The sequence below is a fragment of the Chelonoidis abingdonii genome, chromosome 17 (assembly GCF_003597395.2).
Source record: "Chelonoidis abingdonii isolate Lonesome George chromosome 17, CheloAbing_2.0, whole genome shotgun sequence".
NCBI lineage: Eukaryota > Metazoa > Chordata > Testudines > Testudinidae > Chelonoidis > Chelonoidis abingdonii.
The window spans coordinates 16269166-16295889 of record NC_133785.1 but is presented as its reverse complement, the minus strand read 5'-3'; the positions used below and the strand labels follow the sequence as shown (position 1 = coordinate 16295889).

The window sequence follows — 26724 nt, the reverse complement described above, 5'->3', positions numbered from 1 at the left end:
AGCAGGCTCCATGTTTGCCGTGCAATGGCACCTGCATGGGTAATCCTTGAAAAAGGGCGCAATTTGAGCTGTTCGGTTCAAGATGGCTGATAAAAGGCGGTAAATGGTTGTCTTCTGTAGCTTCCACGGGAGCCCAAGACAGCTTCTGCCGCTTTCTCCAGATTGTCTCTCCGGTTCTGTTCACAATGGCCGAGAAACAGGAGGGCATTGGTGCCTTCTGTAGCTTCCACGGGAGCCCAGGACCAACAACATGGAAAAAGCGGCGAGAGCAGAGTTTGCGGGAGAAGCTGTGCAGCTCTGTTCACGATGGCCGAGAAACAGCAGGGAATTGTTGCCTTCTGTAGCTTCCATAGGAGCCCAGGACAGACAATCTGGAGAAAGCGGTGGAAGCTGTGAGCCTCTGTTCATGATGACCAAGAAACAGCGGGAAATGGTTAGATAAAAGAGTAGATAGAAAGAGGAGAGAACATTCGAAGTGGATTCAAGGTACCAGGAGATAGGCAGTGCACCGTGCTGCACTGTCTGCTGGCAGCATGCAGTCTGCTGTAGCTTTCACAGAGGGAGGAGTGAGTGACGGCACACACCCAGAAAAACCTGCAAGAATGTTTTTGCCCCATCATGCACTGAGAGCTTAAGCCACAATTCTAATGGGCGGCAGAGACTGCAGGAACTGTGGGATAACTACCACAGTGCAACTCTCCGCCATTGGAAGCTAGCCTTGGTACTGTTGGCGCACTCCACCGAATTCACGCGCTTTAGTGGGGACACATAACATCGAATGTATGAACTCGATTCTGAAAATTCAAATAAAATAACTTTGAATTAATTTCGTACTGTAGACATACCCTCAGATTTGCGTGGTTTGTATTAGTGCTCTAAAAATACAGTAGCTATGTAGGCAATGCTTTAAAGTTGGGGCTTGAGCTCTGAAGCCCACTCCTTCCCTAGGCTCAGCACCCAAGCTCCAGTCAGAGCACTCAAAGCTTGAAAACTTGTCTCTCTCACCAAAAGAAGCTGGTCAAATAAAAGATATTACCTCACCCACTTTGTAAATTGGCTGATAGTTACAGCTGAGTTAGAGACAACTCCCAAATGAAATAAAGAATCCCTTCATTGTATTAATCTGATTTCTCTCTCTTTTTTGGGGGGAGGGGGTGGGGGAGTGTTCCTATGGTTGTTCTCATCTAATTAACAGTAATTTTAGTTACCTAAGAAGGAATAATTGATTTATTTGAATATGGAGAGACTGACCTGTAAATTGCTCAGATGATACATAGTGATTAGTTCAGTATCAACAACCTAAACAGAAGAGAATCTTAGCACGTTGTCATCTGATGTAGTGTAAGAACATCTAGTAAAATACTGCATAATACAGGTAATCAAGTTCTCCAAGAGGAGTAATGCTGTTTGAAAACCTACGTTCTTGGGTAGTCATTCTGAAAGATGAACTACCCATTGACTACATACATAAATTCATAAATCTTTCCCTTTGGTTCTGCCACTTCAGAGCATGTACGTGCATGTGTGTTATCACTATTGCAGTCAAGCTTTCAATCTGTCTGTAAGAAGGTTTTTTTTCTTTAGATAGTCCTAATTCTGTTATCTTCCACTAAGCAGCAGCAAATGCTCTTTTTATTAAAATGATGATTACAATGATCTGCTGATAATGTCCACAAAAAACAAAAAAACAACAAAAAAAAACAAAAAAAAACCCCACCACATTCTATCTATGTTTTAGAGAACAGGAGTATCCAGACCAAAGGTAGGCAACCTTTAGCACGTGTGCCGAAGGCACCAGTTGATTTTCAGTGGCACTCAGCACTGCCTGGGTCCTGGCCACCGGTCCAGGGGGCTCTGCATTTTAATTTAATTTTAAATGAAGCTTCTTGAACATTTAAAAAACCTTATTTACTTTACATACAATAGTTTAGTTATATATTATAGACTTACAGAAAGATTCTAAAAACATTAAAATGTATTACTGGCACACGAAACCTTAAATTAGAGTTAATAAATGAAGACTCGGCATATCACTTCTGAAACGCTGCCGAACCCTGGTCCAGACCATAGAAAAAAAAATTTCTGTTTGCTAAATGCGAAATACAACAATTCATTAAGCAAAAACTCAAGGCACTTTTGAAGTATGTTTTCTAGGCACTTTTACTTCTCCAAGAGTAAAGGAGCACACAGTACACAATACACATGAATCAGAAACTTCAAGAACTTTTATAAAAAGTTTTCATTGTGAACAGTAGAGACGACTACAATATTTGCTGAAAAAATGTGGAAGAACAGCATGCCACAGCAGTGGGAGTAATTCATATTTGTGAAATATATAGAATATAAAGACTATCACATGTTGCCAAATATTTTTAAAAAGCTAGAACTGAAACATTGAAAACCTACAGAAGCTTTATAAAAAGCTCTTCATCCAACCAATATTTGTCCTTTTATTTTTACTTTCAGAGCCATGTCACAGAGTGCACTGTTTTATGCTTTATTTGAAATTCTGATAACACTGCACCCATGTCACCAAATCTACACCTTGTTTATGAAAAAAAATCTTCCCTTCTCATCTAATGAAATCAACAAGCTAGTTTCTGCATAGCTCATGATTCTAAAACTATGCAATTCTGAAATAGGCAATAACTCAGAAGCACATCATGCTGCATCATGAAACAACATGAAAGTATTAACCGGTAACAATATTGTAATTTTTTAATAGGAAGGTCAGAGACAAACTACTGTGTTAATTACAATTCATGAAGTGGATATTTTAAAATATTTCAATTTATGTTTAAAAAAAAAAAGTCATCTTGACTGTTGCCTCATAGACAGACAACCTATAGTACAATTTTTCAGGTGTTACTGAAGTTAAGACACAGCACAGGTACGCTGCAAGTCAATTAGATCATCATATTGTTGCAAAATGGCTTGTACATGTAGCACTGCTGCAAACGTGGTGGTGGCATAATATTCTGATTCTGTACAAAAAATTCTGGAAGTAGCTTCAATCCCAGTGATACCAGTAAAGGAATCTACTAGCAGTAATGAGGAGGTACAAATATCACGTAGGTAGCCAGCGCATGTCCCAGACCCAGATACAGATGGTGGACCTTAACTTAAAGGCTATAAAGGGACCTGGAGTCCCAGTCCATGACTACTGTATATGCCTACACTGCATGGTAAACCCCAGTCTGTAGGACCTGGGCTCGCAGACCTGGTGCTTCCAAGCCCGTGCTTGAATGTCCACACCGCATTGTAAATCTGGGTCCAGCAATTTTAAACCCAGGTCTCAGGCATGCTAACATGTCCATACTAGACTATGGAGACTTCTGATTCCAGTCTGCAGCTTCAGCTACATCCATATGAAAAACCACCACACTTGAACCCAAGTCACAGAAGAACTCAGACTCTGACCCACCCTGCCAGCAGGGTCCTAGGACCCAAGTCCTGAGCATGGGCGCTAGGTTTGTATAATTTTTGGTGGTGCTCAGAACATCCATAGGACAGACTGGGACAACCGCCCCGGGCCGGCGGGGCAAGGAATGCTGGGGCCAAGTCACTCACTGCTGCCAGCGCCAGGCTCCCCGCAAACTGCCCAGGCCACTCTGGACTCTGCATCCCCCTGAAGCGTGGGGCCCCCCAAAGCACAGCAAGCCCAAACATTGGTGGAGCCAGGCCCACATTTCTAAATATTGATAGAGCACAGGCACCATAGGCCCATATAACTTGCCCCCTATGGTCCTGAGTGCTTGCTGACCTCAATCACACTGATCTGCGTGTGCATAGAAGGAGGGTTTGGACTCAAACTTGAGTCAGAGCCTGGGCTTAGCGTGCAGTGTAGATATACCCCTAGATGGTACAGCAATACTAGTAATCATAAACCCATATGGTCACTACACTGAGCATTAAACCCCTATTGTATTCAGTGTTTAGCGTAATTTCTCAGTCACAATCATAAAAGTACACCAGTATAAGGATCACTCACTATTAATTAAAAACTTGCCTCTACATGAAAAGTGGTATGCTGTATAAGAGTCCAATGGATTACTGAAGTCTCCACTCTCCTTTAGTACATGAATAAACACAAAACAGAATAACAAAGTCAACAATACAAAGTTAAATCTTGCAAAATATTTAAAGTTTTTGCTCCCACTTGTTACAGCAACATTATAAAAATTGCTTTTAAACATCAGCTAGCAAGTTAAAACATGAGGTACGACATTACCAACAAGATCTAATCTCTGAAACTGTTTTGTATGGTTAAGGCTATTATAAAGTAAGGTTCATAAACCCTTGAACAGATATAGTTTTGAAAGATACAGAAAAGTAGTGAAGATTTCATATTGCAGGCCTTTGTAAACACAACACTGCAGTCACAAAAGAAAAAGGCGTACGCAGGTATAGTTGCCAAAAATACAAGTTTTAGATTTCAAAAACAGGAGTAGTCATTAGGGACAATAGCAGAGAGGGAGAATACTACTTTAGTATTAACATACAGCCTAAGTCCGTACTACCCTGCCCACCTTCTTCCCATTTCGTAATAGATGGAAATGGAAATGCTTGCTCCTAGTTATGTGCCGAACAGGAAGTCATATATAGGACTTCCTGCCTTTTAGGTACAGGAGCTGAGAGGGCGACCACTGAGCTGCAGCTGGCAGGCAGAAGGCTGAAAAAGGGACACCTGTAGGAATAAGCAGCTGCCTGTGGGGAGAAGTCTCAACCAGGAAGAGTGTGAAACCCTGAAGGCAAGCCTGTAAGGGCTGCAAAGCCTGGAAGACAAGAGTGGGATAAGACCCGAAGGAGCTATGAGGCATCTATGTTGTGCTGAACTTCGACAATAACAAAGTTGTGAAAAAAGGTGGAGCAGTAGCTTTGGAGCATGGTTTTACTGTCCCTGGCCAGCAGGTCAGCTCATCAGCCTAAGTCACTTTATTCCATAAAATAATTATTTCACTTTGGAAGCACAAATTATTCTCTGAATAAAGTGACTTTCATTCTGAATTCGAGTGTCCAAATATAGAGCTATTCTGAGACAGCTATTGAGGAATAAATAGCTATTTTGATCTATTTCCTTGTGCAGACAAGCCCTTGCACACGGTCAACAGGGCAGAAAAGTAAGGGAACTGAAGCCAAGAGCTGGCAAAAAGAGAAAGTCTAGTTCAAGAGACATCTGACAGTGTTTCCCAAATGCACCCAGACTACAGTTTAGATGAATTCCGGATACCTAGATGTAGTTCAAGGGCCTCTTACTGGAAATACACTGCTTCAGGGTCCTTTCACACTTACTCTAGGGAAAGAGCGCGTAAACATTTCAGATGAACTCAGATACTAAGGCGTGTTAAAAGTAAGACAGCTTGAAGTACTTACACCATTCCTGGGTTTGGAGACGACAACCTGGATTTAATTTATAAGGAAACCGGCACCCTGTGCATTAGGTGGATATTTTATGTTCTTGTTGGACTATAATATTCAGAAAGCAGGCAGGCAAACACATTCTGCACTAACAAAAACTTCCAAGTGATAGTCCATTAGTAGAGTTGGTCCTAAGTGGAGCATATTACAGTTGACTAGCCCCATAGAAACATACGGGTAAAACAGGTCCACCAATCTGTGACAACAGAGATTAATGACGAAATTCTGCTCTTACATATAAATGTAGACTTCCCATTGAAATCAGTGAAAATTTTGCATATATATCCAAGAGCAGAATTCAAGTTTTGAGAGAAAGCTGTTGGTTAATGCGTCAGTGCATACATTTTGTTCAGGTACAAACTACGGAGTTTTCCACTTTCATCAATGAGCAGCACCTCTTCCATTTTCCTTTGTGTGTCCAAATTTGGAAGTCAGAGGGCGTCAGTATACCATACAGATACTTTTAAGAGTTCCAATCAACTGTCTAGAAGATAATTTAATTGAAAGTTAGGATGAATATATGAGGAAAGACCGTAGGAAGAAGTGTGCCTTCAAATGTTCAGTCATATCGATAACACAGAACATGGGTTCTATGTCACATGCACTATAAATTCTGTACCATTACATTTAATAGTCAGTAGAAACACAGGTCTACTATGTCTCCCTTTCATAAAGCACTAAGATCCCTACTCACATTCTAAACAGCTGACTTCGGGTCAGATAGGATCTGTATTTCTGTGAAATGCCCTGCTCATCCATTACTGTGGCTGTATCTAATGTCAACTTGCTACCCTTACATTTAAGTTTCTTCTGTTGCTTCAGAGATTGTGAAAGTGTCTCTCTCTTTTTCGTGTAGATGTGTATTCCTGGCTTTTGTGCCCTCTCTCTAGCATGTGTAGTCTAGGAAAAAATGTTCAAATGAAGAGGAAGACAAAAAAAAAAATCAGTTTCCCCTTGAATATTTAAAAAGGAAGTAGTGGTTGAGAGCCATCAAGCGAAAGTACTCTATTATTTCCACTCTTACAGAACTTGATCATTTGATGTTTCATTTTCTTCCATCAAGTAAATTTTAGCAGAAACTAGGACTATAAATAGTGTTTAAAAAAGTTAACTGGTTAAATGATGAAAATGATATTGTTTAACTGGGTTAAACTTCCAGGGCTGCTCCTGCCAGGCAAACAGCTATAGGCCTAAAGTCCTATATCCTTGGAAAAAGCATACAAAGCAATGCCAACACAAGCTTCTCTATGCTGCCCTACTAGAATGTCTGAGTCTGCACTGGTTGAATCCTTTAGTGCTTAGGATGATTCTGTTTCCATTTTCATTCAATGTTTGACCCCTCTGACAAGACTAGCGAAGAAGTCAGTTGTGGTGGTGAGTTGCAATGTGGACATATGACTTCTAAAAAATGGATGGACACTATAACTAAACTTTTAATGAATAAACAACCTGAAAAGTTACAAAAATGGAAGATCCTCAAGTCACACTGTATATTCTAGAGCTTAATAATATATAAATACCAAAACTACTTATCCTCAAAGCCATTTCACATTTAAGTGAGAAAAATTCCTACAACTATAGTAAGAATTAATGAAAGAGCTCTATGAAATGACATTTTAAATTTATCGCTAGTTAGAGATGTCTACCACAGTCAGCGATTTTTTAAGAAGTTATGTTGTCTACACAACAGGCTTTCATAACCAAATACTATTCTTCTCACATTTCAAAAAATAAACTTAGCATTGCACTTTGCATATGCTAGTTCGTTAATTCAGTTTCAACAAAAGATTTAAAATACTTTACTGATATGTAGTGTTTAATAAAGTACACTTTACTGAAGCATTGTCAGATTCCATTTGCATAATGTCTGTACAAAAATTTCAAGTGGCTTAAATGCCAAGTGAGATTTTAAAAACTTTTCACTGGTTTCCATTCACAGTGCACCTTACATTATGTAGATAATTAGATCTTAAATACTGAATAGAAATGATTTTACAGTAAAATGGAGGATATACAACTCAGATACCAAAATAAAGAATCCATCACAAGTTCATATGGTGGGAAAAAGCCTAATGTCAACAGCATTTCTAATTGCCTTTCCAAAGAGCTTATTTTCTCTCCCTTTGAAAATAACTGTAGTTTGAAATAAAAAAAGTCAGTTACTTGCATAAGGATTCTAAAGCCTGCTCTACAGGAGAAAATTAAGTTGTCTTAATGATGAAAAATCCATACCCCTGAGCAGCATAATTAAGCTGACCTAACCCCTGCTGTATACAGTGCTATGTCAACAGAAGAATTCTTCCATCAATCTAGCTACTGCCTCTCATGGAGGTGTATTACCTATACCCATGGGAGAATCTCTCCCATCGGCATTGGTAGCGTCTACACTGAAACACTACAGCAGTGTAAGTAGTAGCAGGTTGTTTTACAAAAATGCAGTTGACTGACTCTCTCTTACAGTTAAGATATTCAGAACAGATCTATGATAGTAGCATATTCTGTCTAGTCATCTCAGCTTGTGTTATGAAGAAATGCAAGTCAGTATCATGAGGTAAACAAGTCACAATTCAAATTTGCCTTAAGAGAAAACATGAGACTTTTGTCTTTATAGATCTTTTCCGTTCTTTGAAGGAGTTTCATATAAGATAATCAATCACAGTAACACTATATTTGAAGAGTGCTATTTGGATAGCATTGCTTTCCAAAAAGGATGCATAATTTTTAGCAACCATTATGTCTTTGGGAAATTACCTTAGCAAGATGATGTACAGCATCTACTTCTATCCTATTTTAAATTCCAGAAGAGAACACATGTTGAGCCCCAGTAGTTTTGAAAGTTAAAGACAAGGTTGTGTATTTAACATTTCTATTAAGTAGTACCCAGAGTCTATACAATCAGGACTGGAGCTCTTATTCTACATTCTCTATAAAGACTGACAAAGGCACAGTCCCTGCCCTAAAGAGCTTACATTATCAGACAACCACCACATAAAAACTAGAGGAGGGATAAAATTTGATATATATATTCTTTTTAAAAATTACAGATCGATATTTTTAAGTAGAGGTACAGTATAACCTCAAAGTTATGAACACCAGAGTTACAAACTGACCAGTCAACCACACAACTTGTAGGGGAACGCTCCACACTCTCTTGCAGGTGGCTATTCATCCAGGTGAGTATTAGAGAGCTTTGGGGAATGGAAAAAGAGACTGATCAGCACAAAAAGCCTCCTACTGCAGGTTATAAAACGTAGGAATAAAGTGAGAATTGCTAAAAGTGACACTGAATCAGCTCTTGCCAAGGAAACTAAAATAAATTACAAGGTTTTTTTAGTTATATAAGTAAAAAGAGAATAAGGAAGGATGAGGCTGGGACACTATTCAGTGGATGTGATGGAGGTTAAAGATAATATAGGTACGGCCCAAAAATTAAATGAATACTTTGCTTTGGTTTTCACTAAGGATGATCATACGGAACATAGGCATGAAAGCAGGACAGCAAGTATATAGAAATGGAAACTAACACATCTGAGGTGGAATGAAAGCTTAAAGAGCTCAAATCAGGGATGTTGGGGAGAGAAGGGAAGGACCAGATAACTTCCATCCCAGAATACTGAAAGAACTGGCACATGAGATTTCTAGTCCAGTAGCAAGGATTTTTAATACATCTATTTATTCAGAGGTAGCAGCATATTGCTGGAGAAACAACTCATGTTGTATATTTAAGAAAGGGGGTGAGGAAATGATCTGGGCAATTACAGTCCTATTAGTTTGACATCAGTAGCATGTAAGGCTTTAAAACAAATTGTGAAGTAAAGAATACGTCCATGAATTTCAACAAACAGTAAAGGGGATATAATGCAACACTGATTTGCCAAGGTAGATCATGCCAAACAAACCTGATTTCCTTCTTTGATAAAACAACCAATTTTTAGATAAGGGTAATGAAGTGCAGTAAAACCTCAGAGTTACGAATACCAGAGTTATAAACTGACCAGTCAACCACACACCTCATTTGGAACTGGAAGTCACAATCAGGAAGCTGCAGAGACTTAAGAAACCCAAAACAAAATACAGTACAGTACTGTGTCAAATGTAAATTACTAAAAAAAATAAAGAGAAAACAGCATTCTTTTTCTGCATAGTAAAGTTTCAAAGCTATATTAAGTCAATATATAGTTGTAAACTTTTGAAAGAACAACCATAATATTTTGTTCAGAGTTACAAACATTTCAAAGTTACAAACAACCTCCATTCCCGAGGTGTTCATAATTCAGAGGTTCTATTGTAGGTCTAACATACTGGGACTCAGTAAAGCATTTCACATGCTACCACATGAGAAATTATCAGTTAAATTAGCACAAGAATGATAATGTGGATAAAGAACTACCCAAAGGGGAGAAGGCAATGAGTTGTGCCGACAAGTGAACTATCAGACTAGAGGAAAGTTACTAGGGGAGTTCTTCAACAACTGGTCTTGGGACCAATTTTATTCAATATTTTCATTAATGACCATGGCATACAGAGTAGAAATATGCTAATAAAATTTGCTGATGATAGAAAGCTGGAAGGCCTCATCAATACAGAGGAGGAGCAGAAAATTATAAAGGAAGATCTGGATGACCTTGAAGACTGGACTAACAGAAATAGGATGAAATTTGATAGTACAAAAGTGAAAAGTCTAATAATAAGAAATTTCATCTACAAGCTGGGGGGTCATCAGTTGGAAATGACAAAGGAGAAAACAGACCTGGGTGTGTTGCTCGATCACTATACAACTATGAGCCACCAATGTGATTTCAGCTGTGAATAACGCCAATGTGATCCTAGGATACATCAGATGAGATTGAGAAATATTAAAGCCATTGCACAAAGCAGTGGTAAAATCTCATTTGGAATACTGTGTACAATTCTCTTCATCCATGTTCAGAAAGATGAACTCAAACTGGAACAGGCACAGAAAAAGAGCTAGCAGGATGATCGGGAAATGGAGAGACTATTGTATGAGAGGAAACTAGAAGAGCTTCACTTGTTTAACCTAACAACAAGATGACAGAAGGGGATATGATTGCTCTCTATAAATCCATCAGGGCAATAAACAGAAGGAGGGAGAAAAAGCTATTTAAGCTAAAAGACAACGTTGACAAGAACAAATGAGTATAAACTAGGCATGAACAAATTCAGGCTGGAAATCAGAACGAAGTTTCTGCTAGAGACAGGGAGCTGGACAAATTTATTCAATGTGATTGTACAGCAGAGGTGCTTATGATAGTAGGTGGGAGGGTTCAACAGCTCTGAGGCTCATTTCAGCTTTGTGTCTTGTGTTCAGAAAGGGATTTCCCACTACTCACCCACACTGCTGGTCCATGAACCACTGCTTAAGAGTCAGTGTGATAAGGGATTTATCAATATGAAATGTTCATGTGTTAACATCTTCAAAAATTTGGAGTACCTTTACTAGTTTTTTTTCCCCTAACAAGACCACGATATTTGCTCCCAGCTGCAATAAAACACAACTCAAACACTAAATACCTCAAATACCTGGTTCTTAAAGACTGTGTAAATATTAAAGTTTTAAAATGTAAAATGAGTTACGTATACTACAAAATATTGTTGACATTTAGAAAACTTGCCTTACAGATAATCTACATGCCACCCCTACTTTTTGTTGCCAGGCTGCATTTTCCTCAAAATACCTGGAAGTAACAGTAAAATTTAGCAGAACAGAGAATAGCACTGCTAGGAGCAGTTGTGACTGATATCTAGTGCATTTGGAGAAGAAAAAAAAAAACCAAACCCCCTTCTCCCCACACACACACACCTGGAATGCAGTTCAGTCAGCTATCACAGCTAACACCTGCAAAATAAGGAAAAGCAAAAAGTTGAACTGAAGAAAGCCTGTGAGAAGTGCTACTGAGGTGCATCTCACAAAATTTCAGTAAGTGGTTATTATAAACAAGTATGAGGTCCAGAAGCTCGATCTTACAAAACCAGGAGATCTGCCTGGTGCCCAGGTTGATTTTTTTAACAGCACCCTGTATAAAATGTTTGGATTAGCTAAATAGACACCAAGAGTATGTCTACAGTGCAATCAAAAACCTGCAACTGGCCTGTGCGAGCCAACTCAGACTCACAGGGCTCAGGCTGCAGGATTGTTCCATTGTAGTGTAGACTTCTGGAGTTGAGCTGGGACCTGGGCTCTACAATACTGCAAGGTGGGAGGGTCCCAGAGCTCAGGCCCAGCCCAAACCCAGAAGCTTATACTGCAATGAGACTGCCCCACAGCTTGAGCCCAGCAAGCCCAAGTTGGCTGGCACAGGCCAGCAGCGGTGTCTAGTTGCAATACAGACATACCATAAGTGATTCTGCAGCCTTCTGAAAGCCACTCACACAATATATGCACAAAATTGACATTACCTGCAGAAAATCTAGTTTAGTGTCTAATGTAGTTGAACAGTCACTGCATTACCATTACTTGTTTATCATTCCTACAGGGTCACCTGTTTACCAGAGTTGCTGAACATGCACTGCTGGAAACATTTTTAGGTAATAAGCTCCTCCACTGCAAACAGAAAGAGCTGCATAAGGGAAAGGAGCTGTCAGCAAGGAACAGTCAGCACCATCTCATTTTCCCTACCCTAAGATTGGTGATGGAGATGCTGTGAGTGAAAAGCAATATGCGTGGGCATCTTTTGCCCAGTGAGAATGGGCTGAAATTCCTGCAAATGAACATCCACCTGTAGAGTTTGTAATCCCAATATAAACAACAACCCAAACACAACATGTTAACCAGGAAGTATAAGTGATTTGAAACCAAAATGACAACTTTTTTTCATAGGTTATACTTACAGAAACCCAGAGTTCACTGCTAACATAGCGAAACAAGTCTATTTTTAACTATTCGGTTTTAATACTCTGAAATGTTATTGTACTACAATCAGTTTTTTAAATTACATGTATATTACTTGTTATAGTCAGTTGCACGGGACACAGTTTTTTTCTTTCCTTTTTCACAGCATTAACTGAAGCCATTTTTGAAGCTTTGAATATTCAGCAGACACATTGAAAGAGCTGTCTCGTTCAGCAATATCCTTTTTCAAACAAGGTGATATATACTCAACACAGTATTACAATTGCTTTATATAATGGTATTATAATATTTTTATATTCTTCTTCATTCCTTAGGTATCCTGACATTGTTTGCAATTTTTTAAGCCTCAGCTCCCACTAGACAGAGATTTTCACTCATCTGTTCACAGTGATGCCCAGATCCTTTACTGGAGCTGATACTGTTTATTATTAGTTCTCATTTTTCCCCATAGATTTTTAAGACCAGGTCATCTAGCATGATCTCCTTTATGAACATTAAAACTTAAACTACCATCACACTACCCATTCATTTAGCTTGGTTAGGTCCCTCTGAAGCTCTTCCTAGTCCTCTCTGGACTTGACTAACATAATAATTGACGTGCAAACTTTGTAACCTTACTACTCAACCCCTTGTCCAGACTGTACATGCATTAACCACCACCTGCCCTAGTACTAAACCCCATGGCAACCCACTTCAGTTTCTGCATTCATGAAAAATTGACCCCCCATCTCCTGTATTTTGTATTTGTATTTTGATTCATGACAATACTTTGTCTCTCACTCTATGGCTACTTAGTTCCTTTAAAAGGTCCTTTCACCAGAGGCTATCTGAAAGCCTAAACATCTGAAGGGAAGTTCAGGGTTCCACCAAGGACTCTAAATTGGAAGTTTTCCAACATTTCAGCCTGGAAGAAGTCACACCCAGAGTTCTACAGCATTTGAAGTTGCAATTTTTCAAGGCAAAAGAAGTTCACGGCTTGAGATGGTATTAAAAGTAAACAGATTTTTAAAAAAGTTTTTACATGCGAATAGTTTATATATTATGGATATGTTTTAGGAGTGGAAGTAAAGAGATGCTGAACAATTATTTTATTAAGAATTTCATAGACTTAGCACACCTTTTTCCTCTCTCAGCCTAATTCAGACCTCCTTTTATACCAGCCCTAAATTTGGGACAAACTGCCACTTCCCATGTGTTAAGTAACCCACCCTCTCTTTCCAAGCCCTCCTTAAAGTGATGACTCAATCTGTAATATTTAAAAAATAAGTTAGAAGTAGTTTCAGGTAGTACTTGCTCCCAAAAGCTTAAGACCAGTTTTTATGATTTAACAACTTTATGTTTCTCTTTCCTCTCTACTGTTGAGTGAAATCGCACAACCAAAGCAGGGTATTACTGTCTACCCAAGGAAAACAGTAAAACTGGCTATTCTTAGAATGCTGCCAAATACAAAGGAAACTTTTAAAGATTTTTTTCCATCCCCTTTTTGTTACAGTGATCTTCAGTGCAACTTCTAACAGTGATTTTTTTCCAACAGAAGTGCAAATTTTAGTTACATGTGACCCTTTAAACCAAAGGTTCTCATCGCGAGGTTATTACATTTTGGGGGCGGAGGGGTCCACAAGCTGTCAGCTTCCACCCCAAATCCTGCTTTGCCTCCTGTGTTTATAATGGTGTTAAATATATTTAAAAGTGTTTTTAATTTATAAGGGGGGGTTGTCACCCTCAGAGACTTGCTATGTGAAAGGGGTCACCAGTACAGAAGTTTGAAAACCACTGCTTTAAACCCTATTTAATCCCTATTTTCACTTGGCTCTCTATTACTGATTTCCCTCAAAATCTGTCCCCGCTTTCACACACCATTGTTTTTTAAACTGTTAATACTATTTTGGTCTTTCATAGCTGCCAGCCCAAAGAAGCTTACATCTTTTTCACACATACGTAAAGCACACTATACAAAGTATGGTACTGAACTCTTTCAACAAAAAGTTCCATGACATTTTTAAACAGTGATTTAGTGTAGCACATGTAGCAGCCCCAAAACCAGTATGGCATCCAGTCATTCTCAAATAAGCTTGGTATCCAGGATGGATAAAAATAAGTTTTCTTTAAAAAAATAAAATAAAAATAAAAAAAAACCTATTTAAATTAATTTGAAATTGAAAATTTAAATTAAAGCCTGAACACTATAATCTATTAAAATTATTTAAATTAAATAACAAAATATGGAAGCAGTATGTTTGCCACCAAGTTTCAAAAGAAAGTCAAGCCATTGACTAATCACCTGGAATCAGAGCTTGCTCAAGTGCTAAACCAGCAGTAGTTTCTTCTGCAAGTACAGAGAGCCCAAACTGAGAAACCAATTAGAATTGAAAAAGCAGAAAAGGTTGTTTTCTTCTTCCAATCTATGAATAAAAATGAGCTGGGAAGATAAGTTCGCCCTGTACCGTTCACTTTTTTTTTTTTTTTTTTTTAATATAAACATCATCTTAGTAAAATCCTGAAGGACATGGTGACATCAATTCACTAACTACAAATGGTTTTTAAAAGTTAAAATCAGTTTTAAATGTAAAACATGTTTTGGTAGACTTTTTTCTTGTATTCAGAACATAAGGTCATTTTCTAATAAAAGAATTAAATGCTGTTTTTTGTCCACTTCTCATTGAATTCCAATGTCCATCCAAAGAGAGTTGACACAAATTACAAGTAAAAAATTCTTCTTATTTAGATAACTAAAAATCTGAATAAATGTATACTGAGGTATATAATTACTTAAATAAATGTAAATCAATATAATTTAGACTCCAGGTTACCAAAAAGCACCAAATTTACTATGAAGACTATATTTACTTGCACATCAATATGTTTTACTGGTTACAAACTGATGAAAATCAACTTTTAAAAAAAAGAAAAAGAAAAGAAAAGTAACTAAAAAGCACAAATGCAAAATAGAATTAAAACTGATTATTGAAATTATGGTTTCCTGTTTTAAAAAAAAAAACAAAAAACAAAACCAATCTAGTTTCCTGGTACCTCAAATCATTATGCCACTTGTGATGCACTTCTATGAAAATTTCTCCCTGTTATAAAATATTTTTTAAATTGCTGCCTAAACTGTCACAAAAGGTCAACTTAATAAGGTGTTCTATTCCATCTACAAGCTTCTGAGAAATGATTATAGTATTACGTTAATCAGTAAGACAAAGACATTAGATCATTGGTAGGCTAATGACATTCCTGAGTAAGAGTGGTTATTATAATGGCTGGCTCTGCTAACCATTCGTTATTTCAGCATTTGTGTGCAAATGTTACTAGCATGTTTAATTATTGTGTTTTTTGTTTGCATTCTGCAAGCACTGCAGGTTTTGTAAGAGTAAGGAGTTATAAGCAATATAGCTGAATATTTTTGTGATTGATCATAAAGGAAAATTCAAGGACCATATGTATCTGTCTTCCAGCTGCCTTTTCACTACAATGTTTTTATTTATTGTTGTAAGAATCTTTGGGACTAGAACCCAAGTCTACAGAGTTTAGGATAGCTGATGTTATCACATCGTCACTTAGAGGCCCTACAAAGCCAGATCCAAGGAGCATGGTAGAGACTAGACACCGCAGGAAGTGTTGCCCAAAAGGTCCAGAATGACAGCATCCTGCAGCCTTCTGATTCGCCCATGCTCACTATTTGACCCTGGATGGTGTCCCAGAATGTTGTCTAAACAACTACGCAGTAGGACAGAAGTTTAACTCCAGAGCTCAACTTACTTTCTGTTCTCCAGTCTCCAACTCCAGCCTGATGCTGATCCTGACCCCTGTCTGTCCTTCCCAGCTCTAGCAATTACTGCAACCCCTGTTCATTGATTACCACCACATGCCTGTCCATGACTTGGGGACACCGGCCCAGTCATAACTGCTAGACCAGATTGTAAGGGACTGGAGTGTAGGCAATCATATTGTGATATCATTAAAACTACATTCACCTACAGAGCATTTCTCCTCCCTTACCCTCAAAAAAACCATCTTAACTTGTTGCAATTTATTGCTCATATAGGAATCCAAGCAGACCCTGAGACTGAAATCCTCCATTTAGGCATACACCAGTTATACAATTCAAGATGCCCCACGTTGTTATACCAGCATGCTTCAACTCTGTTTCAGGACGACCACCCTCAAGAAAGAAAACATAGTGGATTCTCCATTCATTCCTGGGTATCTGCCAAAACGACCAACGAAATTACCAGTTACGGTGATGGGTTTATTATGTGGACTTCTGTCCAGAAGTACTTAACCAAGGCCACCTCCTCGTATGTTATAGGCCCATCCACCACCATATGCCTACATCTTTTATTCACTACCAATCTGGGCAAATCCAGACCTGTAACTTAAAAATGTAAGTTTAAGTAAACCACTACAAATTCAGAGTCATGCAAAGAAAATAAAGCAATTTAAAAACTCATTTGATTTCTGTTAGTGAGTCTAAAACTAACCACTCTTGATTAAAAATAATTCAGTTGTCTATGTTGTAAGCTCTGCCATCAATTTAGTTGATTTGCCCAACATCAAAGTCACTCTGTGCATCAGTTTAACTATCTGTAAAAATATTCACTGACCTTACAAGGTTGTTGTGAGGCTTAATTATGTTTGTAAAGCACTGAGAAAGGATGGAAGGCATTATATGCAAAAAATGTATGTCAGAAATGCTAGACTAGATTGGAACAAACATTTTAGGTGACTGAGTCCAACCCACTATGTCAAACAGGAAAGACCACTTATATAATCTCAAATTGAAAGCATTAAGTTTTATAGACTGATGTTATGATTCGAAATGGCTATTTCCAATGTGAAAAGTATCTCATATACTGCATTATGCAGAAGATAAAAAAAATCCAGTAAAATATTAATTCATATAAATAGTAGTTCATGATAATTATGTGTAAGCAACTTCAAAGTCATGACACAACCCAGCCTTAAGAAATTAAACTCTTTACTTGTCCCATCATGCCTAAGTATTGAATAACATATGGTAATTATCAGAAGATTTAAGAACTTTTACTGTACCATGTTGTTCCTTATGCTGGGTCATACTTTTAAACAACAGTTGGTTACATGACTATTCGATTAGAATGAACTGAATTATTGAAAAGTACTTCTTAGAAGGACATATATAGTAAGAGAAGCATCAGAGTACAAAACTGAATAGTAAATAAGGAAGCACTAGGCCAGGGAATTTTTAAAACACATTTTTAAAGCATGTTGCTTTTTGAGTGACTGACGCTTGTGAACAAAGCACAGCTTTTGCTATTAGTTAGCAATTGAAATTTAACGTGACAGCTTAAAATAGCTTTGTTTAACCCAGGTCAGTCCCTAGTGGACAAAACAAGTATAACAAAGCTCCTAAACTTCATTTTGTGACAGCCCTGATCCTAATTTAATATATAATAATATATGGAGATATACCCATCTCATAGAACTGGAAGGGACTTTGAAAGGTCATCAAGTCCAGCCCCCTGCCTTCACTAGCAGGACTAAGTACTGATTTTTACCCCAGATCCCTAAGTAGCCCCCTCAAAGATTGAACTCACAACCCTGGGTTTAGCAGGCCAATGCTCAAACCACTGAGCTATCCCTTCCCCACATGGTCATTGAGTCTTGCCCCCTGCCTTTTTTAGAAGGCCAGGCCCAGGTTAAGATAACACACTGTATATTTTAACTCCATCTCACTCGCAATGAGAGCAGATTTCACAGGCTATTAATTATAATCACTGCAGGTAATGTTATCCTGATAGCACATAAAAGTTAATACTAAAATATTTTGTCCAACCTTCAAAAGTGCAAGTACATAGAATAATACCATATAAAACTGATTTTAGTCATTTATAATGCTTTGTTTTTGGGACAGTTGCTCAAAGTGACATGTTCTACCACTAAAATTGGGAGCCTTTTACCTAGTATAAAATACATTCTACATATGAGAAAGATTAAACATTTGTTTATACCAATGAACTGTGCTTTAGGAAAAGCAACAATTCTCTTAGAGAAATGCTACCCAAATTTAAAGTAACAACTTTCCAAAATAAGTATTTGCTTACCATAACTTTTTCAGGTTTTATATTTCAGTTTTTGTATTACATAGAATAAGACTTCTGACATCATAGTTTGCAGGACTGAACAAGGGAAATCTTCAGGATCCACCAGTTCCCTCTGCTAACAATTTTATGTTTTTATAACGTTTAATAAACCCTGTTCTCAAGTTTTTCCTTTAGCAGGGCTTTATCAATTTAACTGAAAATCAGAATTCCTGATGACAACATACACCTTACTTGCTTCACATGTGACCATACTGATTATTTAGAGGGAAACTTCAGGCCAGTTGCAATTTACAGGAATTTGCAGAAACCCAACCCTTGATTAAAAATAATCTAGCATTTCAATAATTATTCTCTCCCTTACAAACACAAATGGACTTACCTTGCCTGTCTTGTGGTCAAACCAGACAAGGGCATGGTTCCTGGACAGCACCTTACAGTCAAAAGTAGCATTATTCTGAGCTGGCCGGCAGCGAGCCACCGAACGGCCGATTTTGACAGGCTCGTCCAGGTAGACATGACGCTCCTGAAATGGGTGAGAGTTCGGACGGCAAGTGAAGATAGCCAAGGCTGAAGGCATCGAGGACAGATTGGGGATGTCACGTCAAACAGGGATGAAGAGAAACTCTTCCTGATCCAGACTGCCTTCCACAAAATTTTATCCCAAATCTCCCCAGCAATTTTACATTAAAGCAGGACAGATGTTACCTGTACATGCCTAACAACTCATTGTTGCAGTGTGTAAACTGATCCTGGCAATAATCCAGTGAAAAAGCCCCATTATGTCCTTTAAGAGTATCAGCAGCACCCTGAAAAAAATCTAGAAGGTGCAACTTTCAATCCATGCTCATCAGGAAGAACAGGAACAAACATCTGACTTTGCAGAAGAGAAGAAAGAAGAAGAAGGTGGAGATGTCTTTTAATCCAAGTAGATGAGTCACACACAAATACTTGAGTTGGGGATTTAGACTGCCTTCTTTTTTTTAATTCCGTAAACAGCACTTACCAAAATTTTGACCAATGCAGCATGAAAGCAAGGAAAGATTTAGGGGGCTGAGGTCAGGGGATAAAAAAGGTTTAGCGTCTAGTCAGCCTCAGAGCCCAGATCAAGAGTTGGAGAATACGTATGAAGCATTCGCTCCACAAAAGACAGTCCGTTTAGTTGATCCACATGACAGTCCACATTTCATCTTCTTCAGACGATAAGATAAAGTAGGATGGGTAGTCCTCGACTAGAGGTAGCAAAGCTACACTGTTCTCTTCCCCTACGCCAGAAAAAAAAACGACCCGAGGCTAGAGTTTCAATCGGTCACTCAGGTAGGGAATTTGATAAAGAGTGGAGAAGAGCTTCAAACTGTTCTCAGCCCGGGGAGAAACAGAGCAAGGGTCTTGCAGGACGAACTGAAGGGGCGAGGGCCTCCTCAACTCTGAGGAGAGGTGGCAGACAGGAGGTTTGCAAGAGCTCATGAAGATTGGGCTGACAGAAGGAGGAATCGCCCCTCAGAAGGGGGGGGTGTCAGTGAGGCGGGCTGCCTTCGGAGAGCAGAGGGGTGTCTCTGACGGGGGCTAGCTACAGTAAGTCAGGTCTCCCGCCGCCCGGCCAAAGGGGGAGGGATCTATTCCGCTCAGGGTCTCCGCAGGTGGCTGCGCATCGGGATGCCGTTTGTCGCACTCTCCTGAGGAGCAGGGTCTCCGCTGGCCCAGCGGGGCTGGCCCTGCTCCGGCTACGGGAGAGGCCTGGAGGCCGGGCCCGGATACCTCCCGCTCAGTGTCGTTCTGAGGCGGCCGCCGACAACGAAAACTTTCTTCTGACCTGCAAGACCAAAACAAACCCGATCAGGCTGAGCCCCAGCCTAGCAGCCCCCGCCCCGGCCCGGGGCTCCCCTGCCCAGCGACCGGCAGAGGAGCAAGCGAGCACCCCTCTCCCTCCCTTCTTACCTTCCCAGCCGCAGCCGCCATAGTGACTGGAAACCTACCCGGTGTAGTAGCAGCAGTGCTGCCGGAGAGAGGAAGGGGGGGGCTGGCACCCGGGAGAGGGAGGAGCCGCTCTGAACTGGGCCTGACCGAAGGATCAGCCAGCGACCGCCTACCCTCTCCTGCGCAGGCGTCGATCTCGCTCGCACAGCAGTGCGCAGATGTGGAGCGCGCGCACCTGCGTGCTGTGTACAATGAAGCCTCGGCGGAACTTTGCTCCCCAGCCCTGACCCTGATGTCTCCTGTGGGCTCCGCTTCCGGGTTCGAGAAGGGGAAACGGGACGGCGCTTGCAAGGTGGGGCGTGGGGCGGGGCCGAGAGAGGCTTTTCCGAGAGGTTGGCACACAGGAACGTTGTTCTCTGTGAAGAGTTGGTGGAGGGACGTTTCATAGAGAAGAGGGAGGTTGCTCTGGGGCTGATGGAGGAGGAGGAGGAAGAAAGCCATCGCCCCAAGGCTGGAGAAGGAGGTTCCACTGAGGAAGAGTTAGACGAAAGTAGAGCAGTCGGGACTTAGAGATGCTGCCCCTGAAACTGAGTGTAGTTGAGCAGGGCCCCAGTGCCCTTTCTCCACACACACAGTGGGGAAGTTGCTAAAAAGTCACCCATTTCATGGGGCTGCATTTCATCTTAGTTTAAATAAAGCTCTAAGGCAGGACTGCACTTATAAACCTAAGTGTACTTTTCATGCATATAAAAATTTAGTTCCTCCTGTTACAACCTCCTGTGTTCTCTCTTTTTCTTCTTGCCTTAGCCTCAATTTTTATGTTCTTACCAACGTGATATGAAACCTACAGCACTTACTTGCTAAATGTTGTGCAATAAGTCTATATTTTGGAGTCTCTCAGTGCAATCTCAGCTTCTGATTGCTACAGAATAAGGTGTGGAAAAGACATTGACATGACTGAACTGAAGAGGAAAAGCCAGGAGAGGACAGAGATTGGTGAGTCATCAAATACATCTGTAATTTTGTCACAGGTCATGGTGGTCATAGACATCATGAATTTGAATTGTCTGTGAAATATTGGAAATAACTGTAAAAAACACATTTGATTATGCCTCCCAAACTGAGTGGCATTGAGATCTGGCACATGAGGTCACAACACCACTCAGGTTTGGCCTGTTCACATCTCCATAAGGGCAGGCAGGCCGGCCAAACCAGAATGGTGCTGTGATGTGACCCCATGCACCAGGTTGCATTTCCCAGAGTAGGGAGCCAGGCCTAGTTGCATGGGACAGGAGCCTCTGCTGTAGGATTAGTGCGAGGTGAGCTCTCTCTCCAAGATGTTCCAGCCTCACCTTCAGTAGGGTGACAGGGAAGTCAAATCTAAGGTGAAAAACAAGAGGGCATGTTTTTGGAAATAAAAGGGTAATGGGAATGTCCTAGTAGAAACAAGATGGATCTGCACAAGTGATTCTCCAACTTCAAAACATTGTATATCACTTTCAAGACTCAAAAGTATTTGGCATACCACCTTCATAATTGTCATCAGTGATTTTTAGTAGATTGTTATTCTTACCCTATACCTCAAATTTAACCATATACCATATGACTGAGCCCACACACCACAAGCTGAAAATCAGTTCTCTAAGGAGTTTTTATTATCTAGGCTACTGTATTAAGGTATGCTATATGAAAGTAGGAAGGAAATAAAGGGGATCAGGGAGAGGGAGGAAGTGATAGAAAGTGCAACAGAATTCAGATTCATTTGAGGAAAGAGATTTAGAGACGAGAACCAGATAATAAGGACATTTTAAAGATAGAAAGAGTGGTAAAAAAGGAGACAAGGGAGTGTAGCTGTCTGACTCTCAGTCTAGGCTCTACCAAAATCTCTTTGAGTCTCTTGCCCCTGGATCTCTTATGGGCGCCCCCACTCCTGGGCAATCTCTCTGTTCCCAGCAAGAGTTCAGCTCTCTCCCAGCATCGTTTCAGAATCCCATTACTTCTAGTCACTGGTGGCTTTTCCCGGGTCCTGACACAAGTTAGGAGCAGCCTTCCTGGGTCCCTCACTGTATCAGGATTGTAGTGTTAGTCTGTACCTCAAAGTGTGGGGGAGGGGTAAAGAGGAATGGAGAGAGGAAAGGCTAGCTGCTGCCTCAGGCTGGGCTTCCTTTAGTACTGGAGCTTCCTAGCAGCCTCTCCTTCTGGGCTAGGATATTTGGGGCTTTTTTTAATATGGACTCCTGAGGCTATTACCCCCCCTACCCCCGTCCCGATTTTTTAGACTTGCTATCTGGTCATCCTATTTTGGGCAATGCTCTCGTCGAAGGGGGGAAGGGAGAATGTCACCTTCGCCTTTTCCAAGTGGCACATTCTGCAGGTGCACATAATTGGCACTACCTGAGTACAGGAATACTTGCTAGCCTATGTGGGTGTGTCCCATCACAGGGAGGAAGTTCTGATGATGAAAAGAAGAGAAGGGTGTGAGAGGAGAATTCTGCCAAATAGCTTTTTTCTTTGAATTTTTTAGAAAGAAAAGAGGGTTTGAGGAAGGAATCAAAGAGAAATATCATTGGTGTTGTAGGCATTTGAGTTAATCGAGACGAAGAAATAGAGGAAAGATGTAAAGGAAAATGGCAGAATGGAATGGAGAATACACATGTAGTGGAGAAATTCCATTAATTATCATATTTAAGTTCAATGTACAGATTTATCATTTTACAGTAGTAGCTAATTAAAACATCCACTGCTATGGTATTCTCCAGATAGCAGCCTTTTTACTTACAAAACAAACACACAAAAATAAATGAATAAAAATAAATGTTTTCAGTAAAGCAGAATTAGGGAGACCACGCAAACAAAATCACCATGTGGGTATTTTTTGAGGTGTTCTGTACCTCTCAGAAAGTGTCCCTCTTTAGGTCCAGGGTAGAAACAGGTGGATGGGTATTTTACAAGGGATGTCCAATACCCATCAGAATGTGCAGTTGTAGATTGCTTGCCAGGAATAAAAATGACTGATTGACTGGCACATTCTTAATTTAGGCAAACCACCCCTTGCCACACATGGCATAAAAGGCAGTAAGATTTGGCAGCCATATTAGGTATTGGCAAATGTGGCCATTTTAGTGGCCATCTTAGTTAAGGTCAGGAAGCCCATAGAATTTTATGGATGACAGCCATCATAGTTAAGGGCAATAAGGCCACACTGTATAACCATATTGGATGAGGGAAATGGAAAGGAGGGCACAATCACATTTCTCTTCCTAGGCAATTGGTATTTATTTCATGCCGATGGAATGAAGTGGCAGTTGAGTCATGTCCACACCTGCCTAACCTCCTGGCCTAAATGTCTCAGGATATCAGGGAGTTTCTCAGGTCCTAAGTACTGCCTCAGAATCTCAGCATCTTTTGCTGTAGTGGCTCCCATGAATTCCAAATTAACTGTAATCATTCAGGGAAAAGATCTGGGTGTTATGAGCGGAAAGATCTGATTATTGTACAGTGGTGATCAAAATGGAAAACAAATTATTTGGATGTGTAATGAAAAGGTATTCACACTGGAAGTTGTGAGCATTTGTCTGGGAGTCATAACCACCTTGCCTTTCTCAAACTGCAAAATGGGAGGGGACTATAGCTTGATCCTAGCTAAATGGGTGGGGTGCTGCTGACATGCAGGTCCTGATATGGAAAATTGGCCTGCAGTATAGAAAAGGTTCAGAACTCCTTGTGTAAGAATGATGTAGAAAATAATATTATAGTGCTATTATATAAACCAGTAGTACACACTCACCTGGAACAATAGTCAGTCAATGTCAAGTAAGACACAGCAGAAATAGGGGGGTCCAGAGATCGGCAATTAAATTGAATAGCAGCATGGAGAGACTTCCTTATGGAAAGAGATGAAAATAATAGGATTTAAATTTAGAGAGGAAATGGATAAGACCCCAATCTCTCAAATACTTACACGTGTTTATTTTACATCAGTGGGGCCTGCTTACTGTATCTGAGAGTCTGCATCTTTTCTAGTGAGTTCCTTTCGAAGCAGTGGTAACCGGTGGGTTCTAAAGAGACAGATACTGGGACAATGTTTTCCGTGAGGGGCCCCTAATTCTGGAACTCACTCTTCACCCTGGTTTATCAGGTCCTGTTTTTTGTTTGTTAGTTTCTTGGTTTTTGTGGTTTTTTTAAATTTTGTTTTAATTTTCCATACATACTGCAAGTTCCATCTATATTTGCAAGTATTTGAGGAGAGATCAGTTTGAAAAATGTGATGATTGTATGTGGGAGATTGTTTTGATAAGGTAATTTGGAAGTTTGTAGCAGAGCTGGGAATTGACAGAGATCTGCATTCTAGTCCAATACTTTTACAAGACCAACTTTCCTCAAACCGAAGCTATACACAGCCAGATTGTCACAAAAGAAAGCATTATTTCAGGGTAACAGCCAAATACATTTCCTGTGAACTGTATTACAGATAGTCTGCATGTTCAAACTGCAAGAATAATTTGTTCACAAAAATCTTCTGCTATCCACTAGGGGGTTGAAGGGAGATGTGGGCAATCGAAAATATTTAGTATGTGTGGAAAGTATACTATCTTTATTGTAAAAAGTCTCCTTTTTTGCTGCTATGATGCAGTGATTGGAAACATAATCAATCTTTGCTTAGGTAGCAGATGTGCTTTCACAAAAATGATTAATGAAGGGGAAACAGCATTGTAACATTTTGGTCACCTCCTCTGTCATTTGTTGAAATGTTCGTGTTGCGGTACTTAGTAGAGTAGCTAGTATTATCTGAATGCATGGTAATTCAAGCCTCCAGAGTCTCTATGGGTGCAAGTGAAGTAGTAGCAGAGCATATCAATTCTGAATTGTGCAATGATCCAGTCTGAATCCCTGAAGAGCTTTTTGTCTGAGAGCTGTACAACACAGATGCATGGCCTACAAATATATTCTGGAGTAGGCTGTCACTTTCTTTGCTGGTGCATTGGAAATGTATGATGAAAGAACATGTCCCCAGAATGCTAATCTTTGGTTGGTTGCAGTGACAGAGAAATATTTACTAATGGGTTATTTGCTGTTTTAATGGTTGGTGTTGACTGATAAAGGGCCAGATTGTACTTGGCATTTATGTGGATAAGTATGTGTTGAGGAAGTGAAGAAGCCTGTCACAAATACAGAGAGGTAGCCATGTTAGTCTGGATCTGTAAAAGCAGCAAAGAATCCTATGGCACCTTATAGACTAACAGACTTTTGGAGCATGAGCTTTCGTGGGTGAATACCCACTTGGTCAGATGCATGCTCCAAAACATCTGTTAGTCTATAAGGTGCCACAGGATTCTTTGCTGCTGTCACAAATACAGTACATCAAAGAATTGGTCAACACTTAAGTTTCATCAGTACAGTTATTGGTTAGGAATGTAATTTTTACCAACATAATTATGCCAGTAAAAGCCCTAGTGTCTGTGGATGCAATTATACCTGTATAATAATGCCTTATACTGGTGTGACTTATTCCATTTCCTGAAACTCAACAAGTTATACTGGTATAACTGCATCCACATAGAGGACTTTTCCTATTTTAAGTATATTGGCATAGTTAAATCATCAAAACTTAGGTCCTTAGGGCATGTCTACATACTTTTGTTGTATCAATTTAATTATATCAGTTTATAAATTATAATTATATCTATTTACTGAAACAATCTATACTAGTATAAACATCTTTATATTGATATAATTGCATCCAGGATTGCATTATATTTAATTATGTTATAACGAATTATATTTGTTTCCAAACAGTAATATAAAGCCAGCATGACTGGTCTGAAAATCCTGTTAGCAATGAGGAAGAAGTGTTTGGCATTACTCTGCTGAGGAGAGTGGACTATCACACCTTCATGCCTCACTGAAATTGAGGCTTAAGGGCACATGGCCTGCCAGCATGGGACAAGAGAGTGGCTGCCACTGAGAAATAACCAGTGTAGGTTTGAATCCTAAAGTTATATAGATCTGAGGAAGTCCCATCCCATCTGCTGTACAGGACAACTAAGCAAAATGATAAAAGCAGGGCATCTGTTATGTGTGAAATGTTTGTAATGATATGTACAAGGGTAGTTAGAGGAAACTATTGTTGTATTTAGAAAAAATATTACTTCAGAAAAAATAAAGTAGCATTTAAAAATATTAATATGTTTGTTGCTTTTTTCATTTCTTTAAAGACACTGTCAACCTGTTAAGGTCTCACACTTTCCTTTCCTTAATGGAAAGTAAAACCCACATAGTGCACCTGGAAAAGGATTTTTTAATAATATCTCCACTTGCAAACCTTTGTTAGTCTGGAATTATGGTTGAAAAAAAATCTATCAGTTCAGGGAAGAAACATAAAACCCTGAGAAAACATAAAGTTTCTCAGAAAACAAATATTAGCTTGAAAATACAAAA

The 26724-nt window shown here is 39.6% G+C and overlaps 1 protein-coding gene and 1 long non-coding RNA gene across 21 annotated transcripts in view; one reads left to right on the top strand and one right to left on the bottom strand.

The window, feature by feature from the left end:
• Positions 1 to 20427, bottom strand: part of SLMAP (sarcolemma associated protein) — a 196588-nt gene extending 176161 nt beyond the window's left edge. For 8 of the 19 annotated variants that reach the window (XM_032801370.2, XM_032801369.2, XM_032801367.2 and 5 more), the window contains exons 1-2: positions 20308 to 20362; positions 18752 to 20182 (exon numbers count right to left, since the gene is read on the bottom strand). In XM_032801370.2, coding sequence (XP_032657261.1) covers positions 18752 to 18949 — 198 coding nt within the window. In that variant the 5' untranslated portion in view covers positions 18950 to 20182; positions 20308 to 20362. Of the gene's footprint in view, positions 1 to 18751; positions 20183 to 20307 lie in introns of all 19 variants that reach the window. The other 11 variants (XM_032801363.2, XM_032801361.2, XM_075073311.1 and 8 more) reach the window with 2 other exon arrangements.
• A 122-nt stretch (positions 20428 to 20549) lies between these two features.
• Positions 20550 to 26470, top strand: LOC116837166 (uncharacterized). 2 transcript variants are annotated; one of them, XR_012657170.1, is made up of 3 exons: positions 20550 to 20638; positions 21094 to 21282; positions 26083 to 26470. It is a non-coding gene; the product is annotated as an uncharacterized LOC116837166 (long non-coding RNA). The 2 variants fall into 2 exon arrangements; XR_004376627.2 differs by lacking the exon at positions 20550 to 20638 and having other exon boundaries at positions 20648 to 21282.
• Positions 26471 to 26724: the final 254 nt, after the last annotated feature.